At 38.0% G+C, this 20,335-nt stretch overlaps 1 protein-coding gene across 1 annotated transcript in view; it reads right to left on the bottom strand.

The window, feature by feature from the left end:
• The window catches only part of SLC38A6 (solute carrier family 38 member 6), a 38,212-nt gene that overhangs the window by 13,035 nt on the left and 4,842 nt on the right, over positions 1–20,335 (bottom strand). Inside the window, exons 4-8 of the mRNA XM_048307629.1 lie at positions 19,429–19,481; positions 16,485–16,524; positions 7,186–7,264; positions 2,697–2,779; positions 2,168–2,226 (exon numbers count right to left, since the gene is read on the bottom strand). Of these exons, the coding sequence (XP_048163586.1) occupies positions 2,168–2,226; positions 2,697–2,779; positions 7,186–7,264; positions 16,485–16,524; positions 19,429–19,481 (314 nt within the window). The remainder of the gene's footprint in view (positions 1–2,167; positions 2,227–2,696; positions 2,780–7,185; positions 7,265–16,484; positions 16,525–19,428; positions 19,482–20,335) is intronic.

Raw genomic sequence — 20,335 nt, 5'->3', positions numbered from 1 at the left:
CCTGAGGATTCAACTCGGGGAAGCATTCAAAAGTCAGAACCAAAAGTGCTCAGGACCTCACAGAATCTGGCTTTGAATTTATACTTATATACACTTGTTTATCTCCTAGATCAGCTCATCTCAGTGTCTGCAGTATTTTTGCAAGGGAAGACTAGAACCAGTTTATTGGTTTTAAAGGAAGAGATACTGAGGCACACAGAGGACATTCATGACGTGCCCAGGCCCCAGAGCAGAGCCCAGAACAAAGAAGTCTCCAGCCCTTTGCTCGGTGCACTCCCTGACCAGACTGACCAAGACGTCTCTTTTCTGCAGGCTGCAGTAAAGTTGTGGCTTGCTGGCAAAAAGCTGAACAGATGGTGTGCACTTGAAAAGGCACAGAATTACTGTATATGCAAAATATAATTATATCACTTCCATATGACTAACACAGTTCTCTTCTGGAACAAATTAAAACATATCTGCCACATAGAAATTAACAGTGTGCAAACTAAAACACCATTTCAACAGCACATATCACCCACTTCAAAGCAATTAGATATGAAAACTAAACCACATTTAATGCCTTTGACTTTCAGGGCCTGAACAAGTCAGAATATTCTGTCAAGAGTATTGGTTTTCTGGAAATACCCATAAAGGCTTTTAAAAATTTTGACCTCACTTAGATTTACTGAGGGTGCTGCTTTGCCATTTAACAAGAAAGAGTAAGCACACAAATTTAACCATTTCATAAAAAATCCAGCAGTCTGTACTCCTTCATTAGCACTCTCTACCCACTTTTTTTGATAGAGAATCACAAACTAAAATCTAGTTTAACTCATGCTTACACATTTGCTTTTTCAGGGACTGAAGTTGTTTTCAAATGCATCCACCCATTACAACAGCTTTCCTCGGAGATCCATAGGCATTCCCTTAGAAATCTAGGGAGCTGAACTGGTTTTAAAACCCTTGCAACTTGCTTCAGTCAAAGGCCTATGTCAGCGTTACAGTTAGTGCTTTTTCTTACCTTTTTTTTCCAATTCCTTTTTTCTTTTAAAGATAAATTTTAGGAGAGAGGTCAAAAGTTAAGGTAATTTATAAATATTACAAATGAATTTCCATTAACTCTGGAGAGGCTGTGGCTGCTTCTCAATGTTCAGCTTAAGAAGAATACTTCCCAAGGTCCTACAAACACTGCAACTCTCCAGGGATACCCTAGGGAGATGTTTTGACAGCTTTGAAGTTTGGTTTTATCACATGGTTTAGTTCCTAATGGATTGCCTTGGTCTCCTGGATGGCATGTTTGTTCAACTTGCCTTCAACTCTGTTTATCCCTTTGTGAAACAGGTATTAAATGCAAGTCAATGCAAGCCAGAATGACAGGGCAGAGGGGGAACATTTTTGCCAGGCTCCCAAATAAGACTCAAACAGATGACAGAGTGAGAGCTGTTCAGTTGTACCACATATTACACATGTGCATTAACATACTTTTTCCCTGTAGAAAGAAAAAAGTGCAACTTAAAGGCACATTTTCTCTCTTAGATCTGCCTAGCAGGTCTCACTTTTGGTATTTGGAAACATCTACCTCACAGGGGCCTTGAGAGGGTGAACATCAGGGTCAAAAACCCCCATATGGCTCAGAGAAAAGAACTTTTCCTTTCAGCTGGAAAGGAGAATAAGGTCATTGACGTATTAATGAATCTTGTAAACTGCCTTAATGAAGTTCTAGTTTTCTTTGCCTTTTTCTGAACTCTGTCACTCCATTATACATGTAAATTTAATTTATTTGGAGTATATTAAATTTTCTTCTGCACTAGTTGCAGTAAGTAATAGCTAGAAGTTAAGAAAACAGAATTCCATTCTCTGCTAGTAGGGAAACAAAAATGTATGTGCCAGCTCCCTTTGCTGCACCCTCAGCAAAAAAAAAAAAAAGAATTGTTATATTTACCAGCCCAAAATATAATTATTTTAAATCTTTTCACATGCTTGGAAGTTCATACACATTTCCAAACCTCAGCAAAACAAAAGTAATCTGTCCAAGCAAGCACATACTGAACTTAAGGAAAATTCTAAATTTCACATAAAAAGTTAAGGGGGAGGGGAAGACAAATTAATTTCAAAACAGACTTATGAAAACATTCAAACAATAAGGTAAAAAAAAAGATAAGCTGTGCAGAGATTTTTAACTTACCACAAGAGTAAAGTACACCGTAAAGAAAAATGATAAACTACTTGTGTAGCCAAGAAAGCCTGTAAAATAACAGTAAAAATAAAAGAGAATTTATAAGGAAAGTGATCCGAATGTACAGCTAAAGCTTTACATTTTAGGCATGTTTTCTATTACAGTGCTTGGTATCTGGGGCTTAGGACTCAGAATAACAACATTCCAACTGCCTGTCACAGATCATTTATGTAGTTTTGTAGGGCAGAATTAGAACTAGCTTACCACTAATGGCATGCTGTAAGTAAATGCAGCTCTTTAATGTTCTGCTGTAAAGATTTTATTTTAGTATTGCAGACAAAATACTACTGCAACCCAAGTAATAGGTTAACTAGGCAGGGCTGGAAGGCAGAACACACTACAACAACTTAAGTAATCACCACCACCAGCAGCCCCCCACCAGTTTAAATAAATAAATAACCCATTAAGGTTTTAAAGTCTTCAACTGTAATTGCTACTAAAGTAGAATAATATTCACTTCTCTCCTTTAATTACTCACCAATTTTAGGAAGAAGGGCCAGAGGAAAAACAATGCAGACTGAAGTAAGCAGCAGCAGCAGTTTCCCATCAAGGTACCAAGACCTGTTGGAAAATCTATTTAGGACTGATACAAAGCTCAGGAGTCCTAAAAATATGTTTAATTTAGAACTGTGATCTTAGACAAAGCAACCACTAGGAAAAGAAAAAAATAACTTCTTGTGTCACATGCTATTTACATGAATTTGTACTCCTAGTTTCTACACTGATATGAAACAGAGCTCCCAGATAATGAGGGAGCAGATCATCATTCCATAAGAAACCAGCATTGCAGGCAATGTTCCATAGGCAAGTGTCTGCATGGATCAGGGGTCTGATCCATGCAGGTGTGCCAATTTACTTCTCAGCAGCACAACATGCAAATCCCCACCTTGATTCACAGCAATGGTCAGAGGGAAGGATGTTTCATACTCTGCAGATTTCCAGCAGAAGTACTTACATAGCACACTGTGTGTATCTAAAAGTGGATTACAATTTACACACCTGAAGAAACAGCAACATCAATTCCCACTCACTGCTGAGCTTCCCTTCCTTGCATACATCCATGAAAGAAGTAAAAGACAGAAGGGATGGAAATTATGCTGATGAAATCTGGTGTAATGTTTATACATAAAACCACACCTATTAAAAAGCATTGTAGAGGCTGTGAGGTCCTCACATATTTAAAATCTATTTGAAGCATCCAAATCCCATCTCTGAACTGAGGAAAGCACAGATGGATAAGTTGTTAAGTAACAGAAACATCTTGAGGGTGGCTGCCCTGACTTGGCAATAACCATATCCTGTACTGATAAACATCTTGCACATCAGCCTCCGACTTTACCACCTATAAACACCTTGACTTTTGACCTTCCAGTTTATTTAGTCCAGGATATGGTTAGCACCTAATAAACAGGCAGCACCTCAAGTTATCATGAGGAAAGTACCATAACACCTGTGCTAGAGAAGAATTACCATACAGGTATATTAACTACTGCTATACATCATGGACAGCCACTTGTGTCACTTGTTTGAAAAAAAGATGTAATGTAAGTGAACAGAGAAATTTCAAGGTTGAGGGCATCTTTACTGTATCAAACCCAAAGGAACCGTTAGGTGACAATGTGTCTAGTAAAAACAAGTCAAAATACATCATTCTTCAAAAAGTGTATTATTAGCTAGGTCTGCTACTGCTACAGTGAAGAAGCAACTTTGCCCAGATCAGCTCCTTGCTGTAGTATTTATTCATCACGTTGTTATCATTTAGCATTCATATATTTTTAAACTTTTTCTTTCTTTCCAGTCTGGTGGATGTTCAGATGAGGAGGAACAGCATCACAGCAGAGGACATAAGGATCATGCACTATGTGTAGATGTGGGACCTCTGTCTAAATTTCCTGATTCTAGACATGCAGCAAACCCACAGCTGCCACTGAGGTTCACAAGCTCAGCAGAACAGGCAGAAAATTATTTTGGTTACTTTACGGTAAATGAAGAAACATTTGTGGGCGAGGGGGGGAACAGAGAGGAAAACAGCAGTGAGGAAATGAAGGAGAAAAAGTAATTTTGTACATTGCTTCATTTTGGAATACCAATTCTTATACTTAAAAAGACCTCAAAAAAACTGTATAGTGGACTGCTTATCAGAAAATGCGTCCATTTTGTCCTCAAAGTACTGTTGTAAAAATACACTTATTTTCCAAAGGCAGAATAAATGTTTTGATAGTGCCTTTAAAATCAATGTGATCTGTAAATTTAATCCTATATGATAAAAGCATTCAAAATATGAAATACAGAATATAAATCCTTGACTCTGCTGAAAAAGCTTTGGCATGCAGATGTTTCTCCTCCCTCCCCCATATTTTAAGTAAAAGCAGACATTTATAAATCGCTTTAATTTCATTCCTGAATTCAACAGAACAAGATATTCATATGTTCTAAATTAGGATCTTACTCTCAGTCCATATCAATTATACAACACACAAGCAAGACAACTTAATTGCATCAATCACATCCTCTGACAGGGTCATTAAATGTTAACAGAGGGCTCACAAATTACAACTTTTTAACGCAATCCTCATTTCATGTCATCAAAACTATGTGGAATTCTTGTTATGCAGACAGAAACATCTCCACTCAATATTAATAAATGTTCATATTGTATGGTTTTGTTTTTTAAAAAGACATAGGATGTGTTAGACTGGCTCTGAGCCTTTCAAACACACACACACCTGCTAACCTTTATCTATAAAAATAATTTAATGCACAAAACATTCTTTAGATGGGTTTCCCAAATGTACAGCTCTGGAGGGTTTATGCATATAAAATACTTTCACAGATAGTTTAACTGACACTTTTGATACATCCTAACTACAGTTAAGATAAATTCTGCACCAAATGAAAGAGTATCAGATGCTATAATGACTTAACAAAAACAGAACAGTTGTGCAACCACATCTGGAAACAAGTGGTCCAGGTAAAGAAGTTGAATCAAACTATTCAATATTTATGCCCTTTGCATAAGTAAGTTGCTGCTTAGACTTGGTATTTGAGTACCTATTTTTGTTGAACAATTGCCTACAATTTAAAATATCTGCTAGTAAAAACATACACTTAACATCTGCAAAAAAATACACAGAAACAAAAGATTATGCTCTACCATGGCCATTAATATGGCAAAAGAAATTAAATATACATGTGGGCATGCATGTGTGCATGTTCCTGGAATACTGCTTGACCACTGCACTCGAACAATTTGCTTGCACAAATACTAGAGGAGGGAAATTGTGTTAAATAAACACTGATTGATGCAAGAACTACAATTAACAGAGGCAGAAACTGGATGAGACCAGGCTGCCAATCACCTAACCACTAGAGCTGTGGTTAGGATTCCTATGGACAATCTCAGCTCTTTCTAAATGCAAAGTTGAACTTCATTCCCATCTCAGACTGTAATTTCAGCTAAGGAAGAAGCGTGGGTGTTGGCAGAGCTGACAGATCACTGAGGATTACAACAGCTATGGGGATTTGTAATAAACGCTTCAACACTGCAACCTTTCTGTGTGTTCACATCCAGGAGATCTGAGGTAGGACCTGGACAGACAAAGCTGTTGGGAGCATTATCCCACAGGCAGAGCCTTTTTCAGACAGAACAACCCTCTGAGCAGCGCACGGGACCTCCACGTTCTACCCACAAGGAGTTTTCTTAAGCTGTTTGTTTCAAAGTGTATCTTTGCTGAAAGAAAAGTCACTTTCCATAAACAGAGCTGACATAAAATTAAAACCAGCAGTAAGAGATGTTAGATGCTAAATTTGGGGCTGGCAGATTGGAATACATGCAGCAGATACAGCAGCAGCTCAACACCATTGTGTATGGAGAGTGAGGCTGAAGTATGAGCTTGAAGGAGAAGGTTACAGCACCCAAATGAAAAGCTGATGACTACTGCAGCTGGAAGAGATACATTAGCAGACTAAAAATAACATACATACACAAAATGTAACAGTTTAGCAAAAAAAAAAGAAAACTGACAAAAAACCTTACTAAAAATGTGAAAGACAGAAAGCAAGATTACAGCCACAATTAATTTTTCAAACTCATTATAAAATCCAGAAGTTGTGATAAAATAGAAAATCAACTAAAGTACCTTTTAACAAACTGATTTCCCACTTAAAATTCACCCACAACATTCAGGAATAATACAACCATCAAGCAGCCTTGAGACAATTTCACCACATTTCAATCCAGAGCAAGTTTTGAGCTGAAAACATCTGAAAATAGCAGTTTGCAAAAACAGCTGTAATGCAGTCCAAGATACACTGTTACGAATGACAGCAGCACTTGAACAACTCAAACAAGATATCTCAGTGCTGAAGCTGCAGTGTTTGCCTTAGCACAGGCACAGATTTCTTGTGACAGTTCTGATGGAAATGTGAGGGACACACTCCTTACAAACAGCTTTACAGCTAAACTGCAAAAAATAACCTCTTTCCTGGGAGCCAAGTTTAGGAATTATAAACCAAGTCTGAAAACCTGGCATTTTTCCCAAGACAAGTCCAATTACTAGAGCAAGACAACAGAATATTTCAATATAAATGCCTGCCATTTTTTGTACTGTGATTTTGAATTAAGTGAAGTGATAACATGACAGCACTGGAAATGTTTCTTCTCCTCTCCTTCCAGTATCTTCCTGGTTCCCCTTCTAAAATATTACAGAAGGGAGATTCCTGTAGATGGAGTTTTGCCACTGACTTTGAGGTCATCGGATGGGAAATCGCCATGAGGAAAGAATCACGCTCCGTGTGTGTGCTGCAAGATTTGCACTTGCCAAATACATTTCATATTCCAACAACTCATGTAAATGACTATTTTCACATGTGATCTCAGAGAAGTGCCAGTACCCATGTCCTTCAGCAGTGCTGAACCCCTTTTTTCTTCAAGACAAACACAGAATGTACAAAGCACTTTTCCTTACCCACTCTCGGCTCCACTCAAAAGCCCCGCAACAGCCCCAGGAAGTTCAGACTTCACAATCAACAGATAAGATGACATGGCTGCAAACAGAAGCAGGACAGATTTAGCAGAAAAACAGCAGCATCTCAGCCAGCACGGCTGGACCAGCATGGTTACGCCTGGAACATCTCAGCTCTGCGTGAGACACCACGGCACCAGAACCAGAATTTATTTTCTAATATACTTCCTTTAAAAATAGCTGCTAGTATTGCACTGATGTCAGCTAATGCCTCCAAAGAGACTGTTACAATGTGAGTCTTGAAACAAGGAAAACATAATCCAGAGGACTAAAGGGCAAAATAATATAACATATAGGCCTGCCCTTCTACCTGGGAATACAGACCTACAGGCTTGAGACAGACTACACAGCTGCAGCACTCCTCCTTTCTCTTTACGAAACATTATTCATGATGAGAGTAAATAATATTTGTTTCTCTCAATACAGTAGGGTTTTTTAAAGACTCTGTTTTCATAGTTGTTCAATTGCTGTTACACTAAATAAATACAAGACAGAAATTCAAACACAAGAATAGGACTTGAAAGGATTTTTTATACTGCAAGGTTTGGTCCTCAGAGCTAAGATGATTATCAGTGACAGATCCCTGCTTCTCATGATAAATCCATCACCAACAAGATCCCAACAATAATATCAAGTGCAGAATTGTACAGGAACTGTGAAGCAGAAGAGAAATTATTAGCTACTCTTACAGGAGTGTTGACTTGAAATTAAGTGTTTTTCATTCTATTCAGCAGAAAGCAATGATGCACACACAGAAATCCAAAAGCTCCTTCACAGTGCCACTTTTCTCCTTCACTAAATAAAGTGATCAAAGGCATGAATGAGAGGTTTTTAAATCCCAATTTATACTAGTCTGATACCTTCACATACTGTTTGTGTCGCTTTTTCATGTAACCAGCAGAGAATTACTCAGAAAAATCAAGCTTTGCAGACAGTTTCAACGAACATCAAAGCCTAAATGAAACTAATTTCCATCCAGAAGCAGCAAGTAATTTTAGTAACATAAAAAAGCTTAGTTACATTCAATCCCTGACAAAAACTCATCTGTTGTATTCAAATTTTACTGTTCTGTATTTAGTAATTCTTTAAAATTTTACCACAGTATATTTATTCATGCTTTAAAATTAAACCATATATTTTGAAAAGGTAAAGCAACAAACTTTCATAAGGTGATATTTGAATAAGTTTGTGGGGGTATTTTATTTAAGGAATGCTTTGAATCTTAAAAGAAAAGATGTGTGGACTCAGACACTGCTGTACACAGCAGTTACTGTTAAATTTTGAAGAAAGGGTAAGGTGGTCCCTATGAAGAAAGAGAATTCTATTAATACAAAGTGACATCTACCTACCGCAAGGTTAAATTAAAACCATTTGGTAAGTCACTAAATAAGGAAATATTCACTTCTTCATAACTAAATGCTCTGGTTTTTCCAATATTCATGTATATTTAGTGACATGTAGCTGTTGATTGCGTGTGCTGAGGTATTTATCTGCTGTCCTGATTTACTCTCCTACAACAGAATGTAGGTTCAACCAGAGAAAATTACAGCATGCATATTTCTAAGTCACTAGAATTTATAATTAACCCAATTTTTCACGCTAAGTTGCAGGCCTGAAATGCATATTTCACTCAATTTTTTTTAAATACTAAGTGGGGGAGGAGGGAAAGGAAAATTCCTCTAAACTGCAATTCAACCTTATTTATCCATTAGCCTTCTCCCCTGTATGATACAATTCTTTATACACAAGCAAGTCAGAATTTTCATATATTTATGTCCTTCAGAAAGATTTTAAAACTAGGTTTTTGCAGTCTCCACTGCAGAAACCTTCAAATTAATTTCCAGATCAGATTTCCTCCAATAGGCAATCTGTCACTCTGCCCTTGCATTCCTATTAGCCTCTGGCTAATCACTTGATCACTTATCCTTTGTTACTCACTCTTTGTTTTTGAGAGGAGTCCTATTTCACTGAATTCCACTCCTAAGGAGGAAGCCAGTCCTGCACCAAGGAACTTGTGCATGCTGAACATTTGTGTGCATCTTTCTTCCTTTCTCTGGGCACATGGGAAACAACCTCACATAGTAGGATTTCCACCCCCCCCCCCTCCTTTTATATTCTCTTGTTTGCTCTACAAGATGAATAATGAATTATAAATAATTTTATTTATATCCTGATGCTTAAACAAGACCTGAATCTTGTACATGAATCTGAGCAGGATGCCCATGCTTAATACAGTTTAAAAAGCCAAATCCTGCTTTTAGTTCATTTGCAAACACAGTTTTAATTCTCCTCAGGAGAAACAACTCCTTGTAGCTTTACTTGGCATGAAGACACTAACCACTGTGTAACTCTGCAACACACTACAGAATGAGCAAAGAACCTGGTTTGGTTGGTTGGTTTTTTAAAGATGAAACTAAAACAAGAAGAACTAAAACAATAGGACAGTCTTTTTCTACTTGAGGAATCAAGAGCATAAAATATGACAGACAAAAAGTCACATATCATTTGCTCCAAATAACAACTTGTACCTCACTTCCCTGCCGCCCCCTGCGACCGAAGCCACGTCAGGCTGCGTTGTACAAATGAAATGTCAGCTCTCCTTGGCAGCCTTAACGTGCAACGGAAGGAAGAGATTACACAGGCACGAGACTGAACTGTGACACAAGTGAACACAACAAAAAGCACACCCTTGTGCTCTGATTTACCCCACCTGGAAATACTGACAGAGACACCTACTCCAGCACTGAGGGAGACGGTTTCCTGCAGAACAAATGGCGTGCGATGGTGCAGTCCGAGGCTGCAGCAAGAGGGGGATGCCACAAGGGCTGAACTAGAACTATGTGAGCAACCTTCATATGGTCACTTCCTAACTTTCAGGTCCTGAATTTGCATGTATTATGTTACTTTTAGGTAATTTTCAGTACGCATCAAGAGCTACTTGATGGAGAACTAAGCAGTTCTGAACTTCTCAATGGGCCTTGACACACCAGAACTCAAAAGAAATCAGAATTATATTAATAGTTCATTATTCAGTAGACTTGCACTGTGTTGAAAGCAGCAAGACATACTGCTCTTAAAATACCTATCACTTTGCCATGTTCTGAAAACTTGGTATTAGCTCTTTCACAGAAAAAATAAGAAGTTTATTAAAATATAAAATAGAGTACTTGCTTTACACTTCCATCACTACAGCCTGCAGTGCCACCATAAGCCGTGACTCTCTATAAATACACAGAGCATGCATACATTTTTCAGAATGTCTTTGCTGTGCTACAATATTGTTTAACACTGAGCATATGTGCCCCTAAGTGAAAAAAACAGTTACTAGAGAAAAGGTTATGTTTTTTAAATAGTCCTCAAAATACCTCTTCTGAGGTAGCCTCATCTTAAAATATGTGGGTTGCTGTTTGGTTAACAGCAAAAAAAACCCCTGTAACTTCTTATTATCCTACCCAAAAAGAGACCAAGTGCTGAAGTCCACAGCAGTGATGCCAGAGAATGTACAATAAACTTATACATAAACACAGAATTCATGAGGATAAATCCCTTCAAATCAGTTCATTGAAGGAACTAAGGCTTCTGGTTAGTTTTTCCTCATCTACCACTGTAGATGAGCATATTAGAGCCCTATAAAAATGTCTTGCATTTTTAAGCACTGTGCAAAGATGGAAACAAGTTCCCCTCCAAACTTCCCACAGGAGAAGACAGGGCAGGTACTGTTTCTAATATTTCCTCTTAGTGGAAGCTTAAAAATAAACATTAGGATAATTTATCTGGTTTCAAATGTAGATGTAGAATGGAGTGTGTGACTGAAGATGTTATCCTCGTTCATGTGGAGAAATTCCAAGAACTGAAACAGGTTGTCATCTTCTTTGCTTGTCTTCCTATTATGGAGACTCATCCTGATGAATTTCTGCTCCCTTGCCTCCCTTTTCCTTCTACCTTTAGCTTTTACCTGAATTAGTCTGGAACTTAACTATGGCAAGCTTAAAAAACAAACAAAAAAATCCTTCTTATTCTACATGGAACACACGGGTAGCAGATTTATTTTGACAAAACTTCATTAGTTTAATTATTTCTGTACATTTATATTAAAAGAATAGAAAAGTTTCCTACACAGCTCATCACATATTCCATTCTGTAGTACAGCTGCAGGTTGAGATTTCTGTCTTTTTTTTTTTTTCTATTATTTAAAGCAAGCTTAATATTCTTTACCATAGCAAACCTTCCAAGAACCATTCACTGCAATAGGAAAACACAGGAGCATGGGTCATCAATTGTTGAATTAGTACAGGAGCTGACAAACCTGCCCTTAATTAAGGCAGCTCTGCACTGGAAATCCTCACTTTGAATCAGTCAGGGTAATTAGGCTTTCAGGTCAAAAGTAAACTGTGCTGTGAAAACAAACATTTGAGTTTGTTTGAAAACAGAATTAGATTTCCCATACTTAAAGGAACCTCAGTAATTTCTTAAGGTATTAAGGATGCAGGTCTCAGCGTGTAACAAGCTGTATTTTATTTTATTCTTCCGTGACTTGCACCATTCATTTATTTTCAAAGTTTCTGGAGTACTGTTGTTGCTGATTACACAAAGGTAATTCCCATCCACCCCCTCAGTCTGAAAAAATAGTTCTTTATTTAAATTTGAAGCAAATTTTGCAAATACGTTTAGAACTAAACTGCAGAATGGATGAACTTGGCGGGGGGGGGGGGGGGGGGGTGGGAAAAAAAAAGAAAAACACAAAAGAAAATAATTTGCAATTTAAAAATGTCCAATTAACTTGATAAAAGTGTCTTTTTAGTCTCTGCACAGCATCTCTAAGCAGGCACTCACAGAAAGCACACATATATATGTTTGCATAGGGAGGAGGTTAGTTAAATATTTCATTGTTTACCTGGCAGAAAAACAAAGAGGAGGGGACTGGAGGTTCCCGAGGCGCCGGGCTGCCGGCAGCTCTCCCGGGAAAGTGGCCCAGGGTGTGCGGGGCCGGGCCAGGCCAGCAGAGGGTGGTGCTGCTTTTTTTAAATATCTGCTTTTCACAGTGGCTACGCCTCTCGATTGACTTCGGGAAGCTTGAAAAAATACGAACCAAGAGACTGTAAATGCATATTTAGGGTGTCTCACACTCACAGCAGGGTCTCTGTGTATTGTCACCTTGACTGTATTAACAGGCCATAAAATTACAGAGCAGCATCACCCATTGGAACGAATCCTGTCACTTCCAGTCACTGCCTGCAACATTCAGGCAGTGCCGAGGACAAAACAGAACTCCAGGGATACGGAAGGAGCTTTTTTCCTCATTACTTGCTCTTACAAAGAAGAAAAACTTGTACCTTTGAGGACATGCTAACTGCAGAATATAGAAACAAAAAAACTAGAAGCATCAGTTATAGAAATTACACTGAATTAAAGGGTATTTATATGAGAAAACAAATAGTTCTTTGTAAAATTAAGATAGCTGTCTGGAAAGCTGAGTTCCAACGAATAGCTGCAATGGCCACCTGGGTACAAGCCAAGGCAGGTTATCTGAAGAAACTGAAAAAAAAAAAAGTATTGCAAAAATGCCTCACAGAGACCACCTAAGCTACATGGTGGTACCGCAGGTTCCACTGCAGCACTTAAGCCCACTGCTAACAAATTTTAAATAATTCAACTCCTCAGCAGCTTGGACTGATGTTTGTGTGTGTCACAGGCACCAGCCCCTCTGGGCTCAGCCGTATCTCAGGCAGCAGTGACCTTCAGCTGATGGCAGCCCCAGCCCTGGGAAGCATGCTGGAAAGCTCCGCATGCTTCCTGCTAGACCTCAGCGCTGGGGATTTGTTAGTGTTGGCAACGGGCTGAGAGCTGCTCTTGTGCAATACTTTATTGTGTTTGTCTCCATTTTTCCACTAGCCTTGCTAAAAAGCAGCCCTTCTCTAACTTTATTACGCATGCTTTAGGAGTCCTAAAGATTTTCTCTTGGGCACACAGCTGCAGACTGTCCTTTTCAGTCACATCCACAGAGGGGACAATTCTAGAAGGAGAAATTGCTGTACTCCTTCCGTCCTTCTTCCTCCCCTGCTTCAGAAAGCACCTAGGAAGCTCACAAAACTTCCCTGGCAGGGGAGGGAGATGGGCTGTGGGATTCCCAGCCACAGATTGGGCCTGCTGTGCCTCATCCATCACTTCCTAGAAGCACAACACTATTAAACAATAGCAGGGACTCCATCCAACTGCAGTTGCTCCTGGGAAGGATGACATGAGGAGCCAGCAGAGCCATGGAACTCAGCATTGCCGATAGCAGCCTCCCTCTCTCCCTGTGTGCCTCCAGGCCTACAACTCCCCAGGGACCTTCTCCCTTCTTTGAGGGCACCTGACAATCTGGAACCCTTCAAGATCCTCTTCTGCACAGCAGGTGAGAAATGGACATCGGGAAGATCACTCCAGGGAAAGATGTGGGTGACAGGAAAGGGCTGGGAGGAGCAGATGAAGAAACTTCAGCAGCCTGGCAGTGCAATTTGACAGTTCCCTTCTTCATCACGTGCACTTTGCACCCACACACACCAACCAGCCCTTTCAGGAACAAGGCAGCTCACGTGAAACTAAGCACTGTTTTTTTACATTTAAAGGGCTGCTGGACTGGGTAAAAATACTGAGAAAGGGAATGTAAAAAGTAATAGCACTGGCCATCCCACTCCACCCTTGATTTTCCTACATTAACAAGTACCTATATTGCAAGAACAAGAATATACTGATTATAAGGAAGGCAAGGCAAATGTTCTCCAAGTTTAGTCACTCTAAGCTCTAGATATTCTATAAAGTCTTTTGAGCTATGGTATGAAAATGACTTTAATTTACATTTGGATATTGAAAAGTTAACTCATTATCCTGGTGCATCCTTAGTTAATCTCGTTACTTTAAAGGATTTTGGTATTTATGTTACTTGGATTAATTCAATGCTTTCCAAGGGATGACTAAAAATCTGCAGGAAAAGTTGAACGCTCATGTTAGAGATGCATGTTAAAATTACAATGTACTTGAAATCAATTTTTTTTAGCCTTTTAATTTCCAAATTTGACTAATCAGTGCTTTCCTGCAGCTGTACAAAAATGTTTTGGTTTTTTTTTCCCGTGGGTATCTTGGTAATAGAAAAAGTCAATTCCCCTGTCTACACAAATCCCTAAGTGTATGCAATTAGAACGTCAAATTCAAATTTGCACATTAAGCTTTCTTTTAAAAAAAACCAAAGATGACAAATTGGAAAGCATAACTATTAAAACGATTACTAAAACACTCTCTCCACCACAAATTAATGTAAATTACTTCAGCACTTAAGACTATTTTTAGAAGGGATCAGAGCAAACTTTAAAAAAAGCCCAGACAAGATGCAGATAGTGACAATAAGCCTGTTATAAAGTTGCTTAATCACAAGCCATCTTTCATTATCTCATGCTCTCTAATCACTTCTGAAATAAAATACTGTATGATGCAACGTGCCCAGGTCTGATGATGGAAGAGGTAACAGAAAACAATTTTATTTTTAGCCTTACTCTGAAATCAAAGATGTTGACAGAGTCTGGATGTCTGCCCAACAGGCACCGTGTTACTGGTTCCTTCAGCCAGACAGAAAAACAAAAAGAAGGGAACATTACAAACCAGCACGACAGGCAGAGCCCAGGTTTTACACTTAATCCCAGCATGGATCTCATTCAGGACAAACTACACTCCACAGTTTCACCACTCCCATTTAAAACCTGCAGAAGGACCAGAAAGACAAGAAAAATTCTTTTCTTTCCATGCAGTTCTTTAAGAGTCAAGGCTGTGTGAAAAGTGAAGAGAACTCTTCATCTCTTTTTTTTTTAAGAGCTTGTCAGCCTGCAGCACAGTCACGTTCAGAGCTGCTTCCTGACATGGGGCTGACTTGGACTGCAGCATCCAGCATGCACCACTCTGGGGCTCTAGAGTTACTGAGCTGAATTTTATTAAGAATGGCCCAGAAAAGGTTATGAACTGCGATGAGGAAGAAATGAGAGTCAGATTTCCTTTGACAACAGAGTCTTTTACATGATCCCAGAATCTCCGCAACCTGCTCTGTGTATCCCTCCTTCTCTTGTACTGTTTATTTAGAGGTCCACTCAAACGGAAAAGGAAATTAAAAGATTTGTCCATTGCTACAGAACATCCTCTAAAACCTGTATGAATAAATAGTCCTTCATCTTGGAATTGCTATGGTCACTCCTGCCTAAAATTAATGCTTGGATTTTTATAGCCACCTCAATTGGGCAGCTTTTATTATATTGGAACTTTTAGTATAAGAAAATATTCCAAGTTTACCATGAAAGCACAGTTACTTGGTCTAGTTCTAGGTGTCTACACAGGGACAAAAAAGAGCAATCATTGAATTGTCTGGACTTGGCAGGTAATCTTAAAGGAAAGAAGAACAGCACTGGAGCTGTTTCCTTCTGTTGATGTATGTGAACATGGGTATCGTTCTTGGTGGTAGGGGACAGATGAGGGAGCTTTCAGATAATTCCCTCATTTAAAAGAAAGCATCCAAAACATCTACGACAAAAGAAAAATTGTAATTGTTCTATTAGACTTAAAATTGTTCTGTCTACTTTCAAACAAATAATTTCTAAATACTTAGTGACTGTGAGCATACCTGAGTAAGAGTTTTAAGGACACAGACAGGGAGTGTTATTTTATTTTGCCATGCACCAAGGAAGACAAAATATGAACAGTGTAAGTGGATAACCCATATGATGTAAGTCAGGAAGATAAACAACTCCCCCAAAAAACAAGTTATTGAGCTAACAAAAAGAAAGCTCCCATTAATGCAGAACATATGAAACATCACGGCTAAGTAAACATTCACTTGCTACACAAATCACTAAAATGCATAAGCAGGTTCCAACAGCAAAACCCAAAACACATGATCTGATAAAATGCAGCTACCAGATACAAATGTACAGAACAGCAGAGAGGAGATGCTGCTTCCTGAGCCCCTTCCAATGAGCAGTGCAGCTCTAATGGATGTGCTCCACATCCTGGGATGCAGCAACAGGCAGACAACCCAGCCCCCAGAATTCCCCCATCTATCCCACAACTACAGCCCTTCTGCTTAGCATGATCACAAAAGCCTTTCCCTTGAGTTTTCTGTTCTTTTAATCAGTTTCTTAAAAATACTTTAATTATTGCCTTTGGTGTTAGTGGAGCTTTGAAGCCTGTCACACAGTTAATATTGAGCATATGAAGGCTCTTACCTCCAATATTCTGGATAATTATTGTAGTTGCAACAAGGACCTATAAAAAATAGACTTCTTTAGAAAGGGTAAGGATAACTAAAATCATATGTCTATAGCAGGCATAAACCACATGTGTATCATCTTAAACACACCAGATGTAGCAGTGATAACTAGCCCTGAAAGGAAGAGGATCTTCTCCTTATGAGGAGTTTAACACATGGAAACCAGCACAATCTAAAATTAATATGGGAGAAAAAATTCTGCCTGAAAATATCACATTTTTATTCTGAGACAAAGCAAGAGTAATTATACCATGAAATTTGTTCTGCAGAAGATAAGGTTTTTAAATCACTAAAAACATAAGTGCATTCTAACTGGTATCAGGTGAGTACAAATGAAAATGATAATTTACCTCTGAAAAGACAGACAGCAGAGATTTGTAAAAGCTCAAGTGTACTTCCTTACTCTTGAATATCTTTAACTGTCAGGAGTGTCATTGTTTTTGTAAACTTGCAAACCAGATAGACTTTTCTTTAGCACTTGTGATTATTCATACTGGACTGACACAGAAGCAAAAGCAATCACAGGCTATTAAAATACTTGTGTGAATCAAAAAAAAATTGACTTCCAACTGAAAAAAGAAACCCTAAAAGTGGCTATAAAGTTTTTCCAGTGTTTTCTTTTGAGTTCAGTTCTAAAATACCATGATCATCAGGTTCCCTTTTCTTTCTACCCACTGCTCTTCTTGATATAGGACATTCCTAAATGAGTGCTGTCATTAAGTCAACTTGGAAAAAAATTAAGCTACAGTACTGAAAAGAAGTGCAAATTTGGTTTTTTGAAAAAAATCACTTCAGATTTTAAATTAATTCAAAGTCAGTTCAATAGTCACCAAGGGAAGGAAATAAAAAAATATGGTATCTTGGAATTTGCCAGAGATGGAAACAAATAGTTCCCACCTTTGGAAAGGGAGAATCAGCAATCTTCCAACAGCAGAAAATTTCCATTCTTATAAATCTCAGAAAAATACATTTGAAAGGAAACCACCAGGTTGAGTAATTACTTCAAGAGTAGTTAACCAATAGTTTACTGGCAAACTAAGCTGCCATTTCAAGCAAAGTTCTCCACAAGCCTGGCTGTATCATCCCCTATGTGTGAGGGAGAAGTACTACTGCAGAGAAAAAGCAAAAACAAAAACAAAATGTCATCTGTGCCTGACTGAAGTGAGAAGTGCTCAGGGAAAGATGAGAATTCAGAATGGTTGTGGTGAAGTAGAAAAGCCTAAAAATCAACAAGATCAGTTAAAAGCAAGGCACTCAGGAAGCAGATCTCAAACACATGATTTAAGAGTTACTGGACTGCAAAGAGAAAACAGTCTGAGATAACACAGTCAGAAGCAGCAAAGCCTGCTTTGCAGGCAAGTTTTAAAGAAAAGTGTATAAATATCAAAGATGCTTCAAAAGACAAAGACAACTGTTCCAGAAAACATCAGTTCACCAGGAAAGCTTGGTGAGCTTTGATTTTTTTATCAAAAGAACAGCTTCCCAACCTAGAAATATTCCAGTGCTCTCCATGCACACTGAAAATAAAAGGCCAGATAATTTTCAGCACAGATTACTTAAAATGAAAATTATGAAAAAGTACATTAAGAAGAACTGAAAAAAAACAAACCACATTTTGACTACAATGGGAAGCTGTGAAATCTCCTTCACTTAAGCTTTTAAATAACAGATTAGACAAACATCTGCCAAGAATGGTTTATAAATGCTCAGCCCTGCTTCAGGACAAAGGCAGAGTAAGCCACATTTTAGTTTCACCTTAGGCTCTAAATTTCTATTACTTTTTCAAGTAATGGCTTATGGTTAATGTCTACAGAACAGCTCCTGTAAGAAGTAACTGTATCTTATACCTTGTTTTTATCAAGGCTTATTATCTCTTGAGGTCGATCACTTCTTAATTTGATCAGTAAATATTGATCCTCAGACTACACTCATCTGCTTATTAATGCTAATGGAAGCCTTACAAACACCTGATAGCTCAGGTTTAATTCTCAGTGACATTAAGACTTAAGACAACAGTCTCTAGCTTGTTAAGCCAAACTAATTTTTAAAAATTTGCACTGTTTCAGCAAAATATTAAAATCACACTTGTGTGTGGTAAAAACCTGCTTTCAATAAGGTGTAACTGGAACACAGAACACAGAATTCACAACATTAAATGTGCAGTATTCACAGACAGTGTTTCAGTATTTCCTGTGCACCCACTATCACTGCATAGCATCACTGTTAGGAAAAAGATTCAGTGCACACTACAAAAAAATCATAGCTAACATTCTGATTACTCTTATACCAGAAATGGTTAGCTTGATGGTGGCTTTTTTTAGTTTCTTTTGTTTGTGGGTTTGGTTTTTTGGGTTTTTTTTTAATCATGAGATAAAAAAAGTAAGAAACATTCAAGTGAAGAGCTTATTAAACAAAAGGAAATAAATAACATGCATTAAATGTACTCTTAATTGTTCCTATTGTGGAAATGACATGAAAAGCCATCCCTTATCTTAGATCCCTATTAAATGCTGACAATGTAACACCAAATCAATCCCTTACCTGTCTCTTAACATTTTTACAACAGAGGTAGGACTGTATCAAATCTGAGCCTTGAGCCAACCTGACAACAATGCCAGTGAGCAGATTTGTGCAGGCAACTTAACATGAACACTCTGACAGGAAAGCAGCACAAAATCTTGCATTTAAGGAGTGCCAATTTAACTGAAGTTGGACTTCCACAGAGCAGACACACGAACTGAAACCAAGTGAAAAGCTTCAGGATGTAACAGATCTTTCAGCATACTAGAGTGTCAGTAGTTTCAGTACTTATTTCGCTTATGTCTCTTTAATATGCAAAGAACATCTGCATATCAAAAGTATGAGACCAAGAAAAAAACCAGGTAAAAATGAATACTCACCTTTCCAGTTGATCCAAATGCAAACAGGCCAAGGTCTTCATAAGAAGTGACAGCTGTTGGTAAGGGAGGAAAAAAAAAAAAAGCTAAAATATCTCTAACTTGAAAAGCTTGAAAGCTCTATTTTTGGGCCTTTCCCCCCTTTTTAAATTAATAAAATTCAGGATTAAAAGAATGTTTCTTAGTATTTTTTAGTTTACAAAATAGCTTTTATATACACCTGTACTCCTGCTACAAAATACAGCTCTATGCTCAAACATTTAGAGACTCTTCAGAAGCTCAATTTAGTATTTGCAGTTGCAATATCTAAAATATAATAGTAATATATTAATGGCAAATCTTCTCCCAAAGATTTTCTTTGTAGGTAAAGAATTATGAGATTAGCATCAACAATTGGATACAAGATATTTCCATATGTTATTCCTTAGAAGAGCAGGTTTTTTAAAATTATGATGATGGAAGGATACATTTTCATCTTTCTACAGATATAAACATCACCATCTTTCCAGCCTTTAAGAACTAGGCCCCATCTATTTTCAAGAAGGTAAACACCTTCTTCGGTTGAAATCTATTATTAAAAAACCCCAAAAGAAAACCCAAAGCGAAACAAAAATCCTGCCCTTACCTGCACCCGACTTATATAATTACATTAAAACAGCCTGTGGTTTCCTGTATAATTTCGCTGGGTTTTAGCTGAAGCTCACTTCTATTATTGCCAGTAACTCCAAACAATCCCTTCTCAGAGAGAAGCAGTCATATTAAAGCCTTTCATTGTTACTCTGTATTTTGTTATTAGAAACTCAAGCAGCATCAAAAAGATGAAAGTTTTCTGAGAAATACCACTCACTTTCTTGGGATATAATAAAACAGCTGTGAATGCCTCAGAGGGTAAAATTAATCTCAAACCCAC

The sequence above is a fragment of the Corvus hawaiiensis genome, chromosome 6, assembly GCF_020740725.1.
Source record: "Corvus hawaiiensis isolate bCorHaw1 chromosome 6, bCorHaw1.pri.cur, whole genome shotgun sequence".
NCBI classification, from domain to species: Eukaryota; Metazoa; Chordata; class Aves; order Passeriformes; family Corvidae; genus Corvus; species Corvus hawaiiensis.
The sequence above is the reverse complement of the archived record's forward strand: the minus strand, read 5'-3'. Positions and strand labels throughout refer to the sequence as shown.